Source organism: Dunckerocampus dactyliophorus, chromosome 16 (genome assembly GCF_027744805.1).
Source record: "Dunckerocampus dactyliophorus isolate RoL2022-P2 chromosome 16, RoL_Ddac_1.1, whole genome shotgun sequence".
NCBI lineage: Eukaryota > Metazoa > Chordata > Actinopteri > Syngnathiformes > Syngnathidae > Dunckerocampus > Dunckerocampus dactyliophorus.
In genome coordinates, this window is record NC_072834.1 from 24,666,229 (window position 1) to 24,679,814 (window position 13,586).

General features: G+C 42.3%; 1 protein-coding gene across 12 annotated transcripts in view; it reads left to right on the top strand.

Moving 5' to 3' along the window:
• The window catches only part of msi2b (musashi RNA-binding protein 2b), a 410,423-nt gene that overhangs the window by 16,309 nt on the left and 380,528 nt on the right, over nucleotides 1-13,586 (top strand). For all 12 annotated transcript variants that reach the window (XM_054754385.1, XM_054754384.1, XM_054754391.1 and 9 more), the window contains one exon: nucleotides 4,551-4,592. In XM_054754385.1, coding sequence (XP_054610360.1) covers nucleotides 4,551-4,592 — 42 coding nt within the window. The remainder of the gene's footprint in view (nucleotides 1-4,550; nucleotides 4,593-13,586) is intronic.

Below are 13,586 nucleotides of genomic sequence, written 5' to 3' on the forward strand. Positions count from 1 at the left end.
GTGCATGGCTCAGATCAAGGGTACCCAAGTGTTATATTTTGGGTAAAATTTCAAACTGGTGGATAGACCTTGGTAATGTTATAAACACAAACTTCAAACATTGCAAAACACACACCCAACATACCAGAGCTCGAGACATCTTCCATTTCCCAAAGCAACCCTCCGAAGTTCACTCTTTCTTAAATGTAAAGTACATAACTCGGTGTTTTTTTCACCGCTTCGTGCACGTACATAACTAGGACACAAACAGCTAAAATTTGTAACTCACCTGACGAAAAAAAAACATTTCAAAGTGCAAAAAGATCTTCTCCAATGTATATAAAAATGAAAAATCTTACCTTAGACTTGACAATGGTTGTTAAACCGCTGATTGCTCGCCGAATTCAATGATACTGCTTCTCTGAAATTGTGACTAAACGTACATTACGCTGACACAAAATGGCGGACACTATTACACATTCCCCTGCTGAACGCGTATTTGGCGAATAACCGGTGGAAGGACACAAGTTTTGTTTGGCCCAAGACGGCACTTTTTATTTTCTAATTCAATATTTACTAGCAATACGCAATTTACACTGTGAGCTCGAAGTGTACGTACATAACGGGCCGGACACAAAATTTGGGTGTGTTAGACTTTTGTTCAAATAATCTTATTTTACTCTTTTATACACAAAAAGTCACTTTAGTTGCAGAGTTGAGTAATTATTCCATGAAAATATACCATTGTAATCATCATAGGGTTTGTTTTTCCATGGAATTATGTTCTTCACAATTTTCATCGGCAGGCGGACACGAAGGTTATGTACGTTTCACTAATGATTACACGACAGTTATTTTTTTTTATATATTTGAATAAAACACATTAGAAACCAATTTCAGTCATCATTCTTTAATTCTAAGTAGAAATCATAACAAAATTATCAGAGAAAATATTGTTAATTTCACAACAAAAGTAGACATGCTTTACATGTAACATTTCAATGTCCAAATATAGACACTTTTTTACAACATAGCCGTGCTAGCTCAAAATAAAAACATGAACAGGCTTAATTTATGGTTTGGTAAGCTTCCTGACTCTATAAACGTCAGAGTGATAGGGATAGTACACATTGTTAGAGCAACAATTTCAAATACTACTCAAGTGAAGTTGAAGACAGCAAAGGGTACCCTTGATCTGAGCTGTGCATATAGAGAAAAATGAAAGGATGTGGGGCCACTTTAAAGATGCTAAAACCATTCCAATGTAGGCCAGTATATTGTACTGTAAGCTGTGGAAGACAGTCATATCTAATAATATATCTCATTAGCAAGAACAACATCTGAGGCAAAAATGGCCCCTGGTCTGCAGTTTGGACATCCCTGGAATACAGTGTTTCTTTTTAGTTGAACATAGTTGAAGAGATTCGCCAGGGCTGATTCGCCTCAACACATGGCTGACACAGGCGGGAGGGGCCACGCGGCTGTTGTCACCTCGACTCTCGGATCTCCACCCTGTCCTATACTGCCGCCAATTGCAGTCATGCTGGTGTTGCAATAGGCGATACAGTCATCCCTCGTTGATGGCGGTTAGTTGGTTCCAGACACAACCACGATAAGTGGACTTCCTTGAAATAGGATGCAATATTAAGAAATGGAATATTTTGGTAGTTGGAGCACATACCTGTTTATGACTTTCTCAATACGGTTTTTAACGTTATTAGAGCCTACGTTATTATGCTTTATTCTAAACTTAAAGTCTTTCAAAGGGAGTGGGAAGGAAGGACAAAGAAGCCAAAAACGTACCACTTCCGCACAGAATGAGAGGAGAACCTTGATGTGTCCGTCTCGGCCATGGCATGTCCATATTGGCCATGGCACATGTGTCTCAGCCATGGTGCGTCCATCTCAGTCATGGCATGCCAATAGGCCACAGTCAACCACCAAACGGCATCATTTATTCCTTCTTTTTTGAATATACAGTGAGGGAGTGATGTTTGCTATAGCAAGGGATGATTGTACTTTCAGTGGTAGCTGACATTAGTAGCATGGCTATTATTAGCTGACAACAAACATAAGGAATGCGTGTGTTATGTCATACGTAGTCCAAGCAGGTAGAGGCGGGATATATAAAACACTATTGTTGGAGGAATGCGCTGCATACAGTCCCTTTAATTGTCAGTGCAAAGTTGACGAGACCCCCCCCGTCCCCCCCGTCCAAAACCTGCCATACCTCCATAGCAATTAAATTAATGGGTAAAACGAAGCTAATAACATAACAAGCAGGAGACGGGAAACGCGCTCATGTGATGCATCCTGCTTATTATTTGGAGGCGTCACCAGCCTAGGATTCTCATTTTCTCGCTGTCATATTCAATCAGCGATTCCTGGTCAGAGTAACAGCCAGTCTCCACCATCATCACCACGGCCAGTCCAATGCTCCACGTGCCAAACTTATTCCTTTTCTAATTCTTACTTGAACATTCACTATTTGACTATTTGATTATTTTTACATCCACTGGCAAGTGGCAAGGCATGAATTGTGGAGCGGAGATTGTTAGACACTGATCAGCAGTAATGAACGTGATGTTTCTAATGCTTCATTGCCCAGGCAAATGAACGGATGTTGTGTCTTGAATGCGGTAGAGCTTTGCCATGGAAGGTAACGAACAGACACAACTTGGCCAGCAAATGGTCTGAATAAAATCTAGCACTCAAGATGTAAAGTTTGCGTAAAATGAAATGAAACTTGAAATGAAAAGCATTAGGTGTTCATATAAATAGGAATTCATCTCATCAGCCAAAAGTCAATTGGATTGCTGGCTGCTTTTTCATCAGGCTTTGTGTTGTAACGTGGTTGAGTCAGTGCGTATGAAATGATGTTTTACGAACCACCCGCTCATTTCGATCATCGACCAAGTCTCAATGATCAAACAACATTCAGTCAGATGGGGGGCAGACACACGAATTATGCTTGTATTGTTCAGCAAGCGTCTTGCATTCTTCTACACCATGAGCCAAAACAAACTAGTCATCCCTCCTTTATCACACCCGATCGTGATATGTGAATTTCCCCAAAGTTGGATTCCTTCCTAGTTTGAGCATAGAAATACTCTAAATACTTCTAAATACTAATTTTAACATGATTAGAGCCCTCTAAATATGAAATAACACCCCTATATCCACCTTTACACTCCTATTAGCCAATATAGTAGACATGATAAAAGACATACATAAGACGCACACACAGAATATGCTAGGTCTGCTTATTATAAGCGACTTTGAGCTTGTTTTTTTGTAAAGTTGCTTGCAATTTCCCAATTTCCGTGTTGTTTTGGGCTCTTGTATTGGGTTCATTGGTTCTAGACATGAGTGGGATAAGTGAATCATCCCCAAGTAGGATTCCTTTTTTATAAATGAAATATGGAACATAGAAAACCTTTTTACCACCTTGTAAATACCTTTTTTTTTTAATTATTGGAGACCTCTGGACATTAAATAACACCCCTATAGTCACCTGTACACTCTTATTACCCAATAATAAGAGACAATAAGCCATATAAGACATAAATAATATAGACACACACAGGGTTACTACATGCTTATATAGTAGTCTTACACACAGCCACTAACCTGTGAAAATACTGCAACCTGATGATGATGATGATACGAGTCAGTGATACCACTTATATTCTTATTGGAGTAATCTGAGGCTGTTCTGATGACTGGAGGAATGGGGGACAGCCTGGACAGAGCAAGTCAATATGACGCAAACACAAACAGTTAGCAACATATCATATCAGAAAAGAGGTTAAAATGTCCAACAGTCTTTTCCACATGTGTGGGAATATCTTGGTTGACCTCAAACACAAACATAATAGCTCTGCTTTCATGCATGACTAAGGACATTTGAGAAGCTGAAATTGGAGAGATTAATCTTTATTTATTGATTAATTGCAGCAGCTCAACTTGAAAATGCTTCATTTAGGTCAAAACACATCAACTTTGCTTGAATATGCTTATTTCTAATCATAATAATTAGAGATGCTCCAATCAGGGTTTTATGCTGCCGATGCCGATGCCGATGCGGATACGATCATCCAGGACTGAAATCACCTGGTACCAATACTGATATTGATCACATGAATTAATTATTGGGACGACTGTAATCTCAATTTTTAGTTTGATGAGTTTACCTGCCCTTGGCCAATTGAAGCAAACGTATGGTGGACGACGGAAGGAAGTCGTGATGTGGTATTGAGCAGCCCTTCTGTCATGTCTTTTAGTGTACTTACTTAGAGAGTGAGTGATTGGGAATGCAGCCTTCGTTTTCAAAGCAGATTGCATGTCTAACCACCTCCTGATTATGCAGCATTTCCCAACCTTAAAGGCTTGCCCAAGTTATCAGTGTTCATAAAAAGTCCCATTTGAATGTGCTGAAGAATGAATATTTATTCTTGCTTACAGTCGGGTGCCCGTGTGACTGATTGCACTCTGGGGATTTTTGTGGGATTAGAGTGAAGAAATATGAAGTTGAATATCTTAACATCACTGTTTCCTTTCTTTTCCCTCAGATTGATCCTAAGGTTGCCTTTCCACGTCGCGCCCAGCCTAAGGTAAGAAGAAATTGCTCAGCAGGCCAGCTTGGGGAAAATGATTATGTCTCATGTCACCAGCGTACCTAATTTTCTGTGGCCACACAGCAGATTCAAAGAGGCAGGGCTTGTCTGTTTGCTTTAGAGAAATACCTTGTCTGGCTCCATTGTTCTCACCTGCTCTCTTCCTTTTATCTTCACTCTCTTCCTGCTAGCCTGCATCCTGGTGCTTAGACGTGAAATGCAAATGGTTGTATTTGCATTGGGGGACTAAATGGTGCACGCATTCTTAGGGGTGTCCCCACTTTACCACCTCCGACACAATACACATACTGTATTGCAGCCTTGAGTGTCGGCCGATACCGATGTCAATCCGGTCCGATATCAGCACAAATCCTAAAACATGCATGTAACAAACCCAGGAATAGTCAGCAACAGTAAAACATACTTTGTCACGCTGAGCGGATGTTTTGGACAGCAGTGGTTGTTTGGGGGGGTTGTTTTGAGAGGATCCTCATTCTGTTTTTGTGGTGCTGCTTCAGGTGCACGAAGGGGTTGGTCCTGTTGAACCTCCCTGCTTCTGTGCATGGCGGGTTTTGCATTCGGCTGTGACGTCGGTCCTGCTCCCTCCTTGCTAGCGCTCTTGTTGCGATCACGTGGGGTCTGCATACTGGAGGTGCTGAAACACAAACTGAATCCTCGTCTTGCCTGTTTGGAGGCGGGAGACGAGGGAAACAGACAACATCACGTGGGGTCTTCACACTGGATAGAAGTGCTGGAGCCCGTTCTGGAACGGACTTGATGCAGGCCTATATAATCAGATACTTATTTTTGTGCTGATATTGGAGCGATATCAATATTGGATTGGGACACCCCTAGGCATTGTTTGACTTTGGTGTGAAAGAAAAGAGCGTTCATGTCCTGTTTGTTGTCTTCAGCTTGAGAGGAGCACATCCACGTCAAACATTGTGGATGAATGGCTTGGTATCGCTTGGTATCACTGGTAGAGTGTATTTCTTTAATGTTCAGAGTCAAAGGGGACAGAGTGGACTGACATAAGTGATTTAGAAATAAATCCAATGTGGAGGCTGCGTGTAGACGTTGTCACAATTAGCGTGGAAGGAAAGGTGCAATCAGGATGCATATCTTTTCTTTCTTGATTGCTGGTCTTCAGCAGCTCTATTGACAGTTAAATATGCAACGCGTGCAGATGGTGCAGCAGTACAGTCAAGGGCTTTGTTGACATGCCCTCTCACACCACACCACCCCCCCAGCGTTGAATGTGAAGGCTGTGTGGTGCAGCGTTTGCTGCTCAGGGCTTTTAACTGGTAAAAAAAACCCCAACAGATTTTCTTCTTCCCTGTGCATCAGAAAGTAGATTTATGAAAGAGTCGTCAGGTTTCATGTGTTGTCATCAACATTGACTTTTAAAGCCAGCCAAGATGGTGATTTCATGGGAGATTAGTGGCAAGTTTTGCACTTGTTCTCCACTAAGCCAGACTTATTAGCATCATCCTAAATGCAGTAGATCAAGCACACTGAGCTTTTTCTTGAACAGAAATATGTTGCGTTTCTTAAGACAGATTAGCATTGTCTTTGCTGTTTTCCAAGAAATTGTAGCTTCCCATTTAGGAAGTCCTGCCTGTTTTGCATTTTTCCTTCCAGCGCCATGCACCTCCCCTCTCCCCGCTCCCTGCTCGCCTGCTTGGCTGCTCACATGCAGCTTTTGAATTGACCCCGTTCCAGTTTAAAAGAGCTCAGCTCGGCAGGTGCATGAACGACACGGGCTTCGGGATCCACATTGTGACGGCACCAATCAGCTCTAATGTTCTCACGGCTACCAATGACCTCATCAGTAACCCTGACAATATGACAATAACCCCTTTAGCAGCCGGCGCTGCAGCAGGGTAGAAGTCTGCATTATGTACGGCACGTAGACTAATGCTGGAAACAGACAGGAAGTGAAGGTGAACACAGAGGACATTTGGCTGTAAACAAGTGAAGGTGTTTGCACCGGGATGACAGGATCACAGGAAAAACAACTTTTATCAGACGCTGCTGCTCCCTGCGGCCAAAAACATGGACGCTTCCACGCCAAGGAGGAAGACAAAAGCATTTGGGCAGCAATTATTAAAAGATGGAGAGAAAAGCATGACGCTACCTCACCTAAGGGAAAGATACAAGAAGGAAAATGGTCCAATCCAGTGGTTAAGGAATGAAAATGATGAAAGCAGGCTTCTCCTGTGCATTTGCAGCCGGTGTATACGTCTGATCACGTGTGACCTTCAGTGGATCTGAATCAGTAAAGGTTAAAAATGGGAGACAAGCCCATATCCTGCACATCCAGTAAGACGCTAAAGAAATGCAGCCTGTCGTCCATATTACAAAGAAACTGTCACAGGACTCAAGCTTATCTGCAATATTTCTAATAAGAAATAGCTGATGCGCTGGCGGGGCAGGTCTAAGGTATCAATGCTTCTGAGAGTGATTGACAGATTGATTGGTTGGCTTGTGAAGGGATTGCACCACGATGTGAAGTAGTGTTTTACAGCTACAACAACTAATCAACAATTAATCAATTAATCAACAACTATTATGGTTTTCAATGAATAGTTTTTTTATGTAAAAATGTAAATATCCTCTGATTTCATTTGTTGAATGTCCTTAGTCGTGCATGAAAGCAGAGCTATTATTTTGTCTTTTAGGTACAGTAAAACAAGATATTCACACACATTTGGAAAACACTGATGGACATTTTTGCCTCTTTTCTGATGTGTTGCTAACTGTTTGCTTGCTTCATGTGGCTTTGCTCCGTCTAGGACATAACCCATTACTCCATTCATCCAAACAACAAGCTGCAGGTGAATCAACCAGGAAAATAATGGTTACTTGCAGCCAAAGAGTGTTTTGTATATGTGCAGGAGGGTTTAAGCAAGGCTTTATTCTTGAAGCAGCCTTGATAAAATACCCGAAAAATGTTTTCATTTCTACTCTAAGTGGCAGCATTTCCATTCTTTTAGTGAAATAAATAAAAAACCTATCCCTGTGTTAGGTTCAAATGCTACTGGCCTTTTTAGAAATATGCTTAGGAATACAGATATAGTATTGTTATACAGTATTGGCATTATACTTGCTAATGTTCAGGAAATTGGTGTGTAGATGTGGCAAGTAGTCGGTGACAACAACGGCTGGAGGCTTTTCTAGTTTTTCTGATAAAGCCACGTCCCTCTCGCCCCCCAAGTAATGAATGTGAGGCAAATGTACACTACAGTAGATCAATTAATCACCTGCTAAGCTGAAGCCTGGTTCATCGCATCTCATCATTATGATGGCTGGCACAGTCACATGGTTGTGTGAGTTCCCTGATGCTCAGTGGGGGCACTGCATTTTAAAGTGCTTCCTAGCGGAGTGGGCGGCTCCTTTCTTCCTTTTTCTTTTACTCTATGACGCCTGGAAAGGCCACCATTTTAGTGTTAACATTTGTCAAGGGTTCACTCTGTTCATGCCGTTGTTCTATGGAACAGATGTGCTGAGGTGCTGACAGTAATGCACAGAGTGAACTTTCTTCCTGCCTGACACGCATGCACATGGCAATATATTGATTAACCACTTAAATTTTCATTTATTGTGTGATTCAGTCATTCATTTAATATCGTCCCAGGCCTAGTGCCCACCACACATTTTTATTCTTAACAGGAACTCTTGCCAGGTCTTAATCTCGTGAGATCTTGTGACACCCTTCCTATCTACCCTTCCACAAACCTTTGTAGTGTGTAATCCTGATCCCAATCAAAGAAAGACATGGGGATGCTTCTCGTATACAATAATAAATGTAGATCCTATGGGGGAAACCCAAAGCATGTCCAAGAAGGCACAATAAGTTGAGCAGAAATGCACTTCACAGTTCTGAGTTGATGTCCAGAAAACACATTTCGATTGCGAGGCTTTTTCCTGCCGCTTTGCCTTGCTTGATGTTTCCCTGCAAGTCTCTCGGTGACACGTGTGACAAGGCCCGCTCTGTGTTTCCTGCAGAAATCAAAGCAGCATCTTCCAGTGACATTGCTGGAGATTTACCATTCAACGGTAGGTGTCATTACCGCTGCTGTTGCTGCTTTTGTTTGCCACAGTACAGCGGCACACAATCATGACAGGTCCCAGCATGATTTTAATTGCCAGTGGGACTGTGGCCACTTGAGTGGGAGATGAGTTGTGATGGCTTGTTATGGAAATGAAAGGACGGAGTGGCATCTTTTTAGAGAGCAAGGGGCGTACCTTCCCTTTTCCCTGGCACCTCACTAAGGGATTTGCCTGGGAGGCCCTCCTGCTCTGCTTGTTGCTGTGTCTTTGGGAGATTTTGGCATGCAGAAAGGAGACGTGCACAAATAAACGTGACCTGAGCAGGGCCAGCTGTGACAACACTCAAAGATACAGTATGTTTTCTACTTTGTTTTTCCCCCTGGAAATGATTCTGCATGTTATTAATGTCAGTTAAGATAAAGGCTTAGCATGCTTGTACATTGATTGAGGTAATTCAAGGACATAATGTCAAAGCGCTGTCCTATATTTTACTCCAGGCTGACACCTGTGCTTCCTTTTTTAACAGCAGACTGTCAGAGCTGCTCCATTGCTGGCAGCTATGTCTTAGTTCTCCTTTTTCATTTCACACACTGCTCTTTTTTTATCCATTTGCCTATTTCATTTCCTCTCTATCTTGCATTCATTTTCTATGACTGGCAAATTGACTGGTCTCCTCACTTCCTCCACTTGCCTGTGGTTTGCACATCGCTCTCTGGGACTGTTTGCTTTATGATCTAACATGCACAAAAGCCTCTCCTGTGGATTGTGGTTCAAGAGATTCACGCCTTACATTTTAATACATTCTAATAACCATGCTGTGGGAAGTAAATATATCCCCTGGCTTTCTGTGTTGGTACAGTTTTTGTGACTAATCCGTCTTAAACCAAATTGTACCAAAACTGGAAGAATTTTTCCCATGGGAATTGCAATTTATCTGTTCCAGACACTCAAAAATATTAACACAAAACTAAAAATAATCCTAGTTTTACAGGCAGAAAACGAAAACTCTTGTTGGCAAAGACACCTTTGTGTTTTGCTATGACTTCTTTTTTAGCAAAATGCTTGCAACTTTCTTTGGCCCCATCTTGGCTTATTTTGCAGCCATACACTATAAAGGAACAGAGACTTGTGGTGTAGCTGTGTTAGTTAGCAAATAATTACAGAGTCAACCTGTGACGACGTCATAGATGGGCGATGCAGCTGGGGGACAATGACTTCCGGTTACGGTTTCCATGCTAACATGCTGCTAACAGGGACAATTTGTCATAAAAATAACTTACAAACACAGTTGGATCCATGCAGTGTATCAATAACACAGTTGGACTCATACAGCGTATCAATATCACAGTTGGACTCATGCAGTGTATCAATAACACAGTTGGACTCATACAGCGTATTGATAACACAGTTGGACTCACGCAGCGTATTAATAACACAGTTGGACTCATGCAGCGTATTAACAACACAGTTGGACTCATGCATCGTATTGATAAGACAGTTGGACTCATGTAGTGTATTGATAACACAGTTGGACTCATGCAGCGTATTGATAACACAGTTGGACTCATGTAGTGTATTGATAACACAGTTGGACTCATGCAGCGTATTGATAACACAGTTGGACTCATGCAGCGTATTAACAACACAGTTGGACTCATGCAGCGTATTAAGAAAACAGTTGGACTCGTGCTCCGTATCGATAAGACAGTTGGACTCATGCAGCGTATCAATATCACAGTTGGACGCATGCAGCATATTAATAACACAGTTGGACTCATGCAGCGTATCAGTAAGACAGTTGGACTCATGCAGCGTATCGATAAAACAGTTGGACTCATGCAGCGTATCAATATCACAGTTGGACGCATGCAGCATATTAATAACACAGTTGGACTCATGCAGCGTATCAATAAGACAGTTGGACTCATGCAGCGTATCGATAAAACAGTTGGACTCATGCAGCGTATCAATATCACAGTTGGACGCATGCAGCATATTAACAACACAGTTGGACTCATGCAGCGTATCAATAAGACAGTTGGACTAATGCAGTGTATTAATAACACAGTTGGACTCAAGCTGTGTATTAATAACACAGTTGTACTCATGCAGCGTATCGATAACACAGTTGGACTCATGCAGCGTATCGATAATACGCTATGAGTGAATCACCAATGCGTGGGATTCTTTGTTTGGGCAGTGGAGCTGGTGGAATGGTATGCGGGCCAACAGACTGGTTGGTGTAATATCGGTGTGTATATTTGCGTTTACCAAACGAACGGGCCATGCAGGATACCCTAGTATGGTAACATTTGGTGTGGTGTGTGTGATCCAAGGTGGCTGAATACACAACAATGCTAGGAGTAGTCTGTGTGTATCTGTGGTAATGCCACATGTGAAAGTTTGTTTGCTGAAATATTGTACAATAACCAAGACAGTGTGCGAGACCCGTGGCAACATTTTGTTGGAAATGTTTGAGGAACCCTGCGTTTACCGCAGTTGAATATTCTTGTCTTTCTTGGTCTCACAGTAGCTGACTCTATTGCACGCTTCTTTTGGGATTACACCAGCATGTCTTACACCTTGTTGAGTTATTTGTTGTAGACTTAGCATTATGCTATTCCCCATCTCCGAGTGATCTTTATTTGGAATGACATAGCTCACTGCTGGGTAAATGAAAGCTGCGTGGCTGCCACCCCCTTTCAATGTCTCTGGGAGTTTATTAAAAGCACCAGTTTGCCGTTCCGACTCTTCACAGCTGCATGAGTCTGAAAGAATAATCAAGGACAAACGTCCTGAATGAAGAACAGTGTGATATCAATATCTTTTGTTCAACTTGACAATGAGCCCTCCCAGATATTTGTCATGTGAAGAGGGATCGTTTTTTATTAGACCTTCCATATTTCAGTGCATATTCACTCACAGCAACGAGATGAATGCAACAGCATTTTTCTTTTTTCCAAACTTGACATAGCATTTCAGGCTGTAGGGCACAGCACTTGTAGTGTAGCTGCAAATAACCAAGATGTCCCACAGGAAAGACATTGCTTTCATTTCTCAGGATAAATGGGATTTGAAATGGCTTTTACATACTGCACTGGAACCAACAGTCCACAGTGAGGAAAGGCATGCCAGACACAAGCTGCTTGATAGGAAATATTCATTATCACAAACACGTGTGCAGCTATTGTCCATAAACTCTCTGCCAGATGAAGAATGGAACCATGAGTGAGACTTCCACGGAAAATAAGTTGCTGGGTGAAAAAGGGTGGCTTTAATAGCGCTCTGACTTGGCACACACCTATTCAACTGTCAGCCTTTCAACACACAAGTGGACACGAGACATGACTTGATGTAAAGGTAAAATACCACTGGTTGCCTTCTGCAGCCTACCTGCTGCACAAACAAAAGATATGTACAGTAGTCCCTCGCAGTATCGCCGTTCAGTTATCACTCCCTCACTATATTGCCTTTTCAAAAATGAATGAATGGATAAATGATCACTGTTTCATGGTTGAATATGACCTATTATGAGTACAAATATGCATATTTAAGTACATTGTACTTATTCTTAGCCTATATGAAGCATTTTCAGGCTTTTTGCGGACTTGCTGACGTCTGTGTGAGCATTGACATTTATGTTGTGTTGTGTTGTGTCTGTAATAATCTTTTCTTTCCAATGTGGTCCAAATACTTCATAATTTTGCAAAATATTTGGTGTTCCACCTGAAATTAGTACCGCAAAAACCACACCAAACTTGAAACACCCATGCATGGATTTATATTCCTACCATCCAACTACATCCATCTGAGTCCAGCAAAGTTTCCATTCAGGACGGCATATATCCATCTAGCATCCTTTAAAAGGTAATCAATCGATGGAATCCATACTAGGAAATAAAGCCTTGGATTTAAGCACTGCAGGCTTTATGGATGCATGTGTGTGGTTTTCATGATAAAGACGTTGAACTCGTGGCGTAAGAGTGACTCTAGACGCCGTACACTTCAGATGCTACACTCCATTCAGTCTGCCTGTGATGTCATCGCCAGGCGTTGTACTGAATTTATACTTACGTACTTTATAGTTATATAGTTATGGAACATATCGAGTCAGTTTGAAAGTTAAGTCCAACTTTAGATATGCCGTATCTAGTACATACATCGCAGATATGCAGTATCTAGTACATCACAGATATGCAGTATATATGTATGTATGTATAGTACTTTATCAATCCCACAGCAGGGAAATTGACTTGTTACAGCAGCAAGCAAGATACGCAAGTAAAGAATACATAGTGACTACAACATGGTTCAGGTGGTGCAGGTGTTGTAGAGCCTGACAGCGGTCGGTATGAAGGACCTGCGGAACCTCTCCTTCTTACACCGTGGGTGTAACAGTCTGCTGCTGAAGGAGCTGCTAAGGGAACCCACAGTGTCATGTAGCGGGTGAGAGGTGTTGTCCATGATGGATGTCAGCTTAGCCAACATCCTTCTCTCCCCCACTTCCTCCACGGAGTCCAGAGGACCGTCCAGGACAGAGCTCGCTCTCCTGATCAGCCTATTGATCCTGCTCCTGTCCCTGTCCGTGCTGCCCCCTCTCCAGCAGCCCACAGCATAGAAGATGGCTGAGGCCACCACAGAGTCATAAAAGGTCCGTAAAAGAGTCCTGCACACACCAAAGGACCTCAGTCTCCTCAGCAGGTGGAGACGACTCTGGCCCTTCTTGTAGAGGGCGTGGGTGTTGACGGACCAGTCCAGTTTGTTGGTAAGGTGAACACCCAGGAATTTGTAGCTGTCTACCAACTCTATGTCCACTCCCTGGATGTTCACCGGTGTGAAGTGAGATGTTTTCCTCTGGAAGTTAATGATCATCTCCTTTGTCTTGCTGGTGGTGAGTTGTAGGTGTGTCTAGGTGTGTGGAGGTGTGTGGAGGTGTGT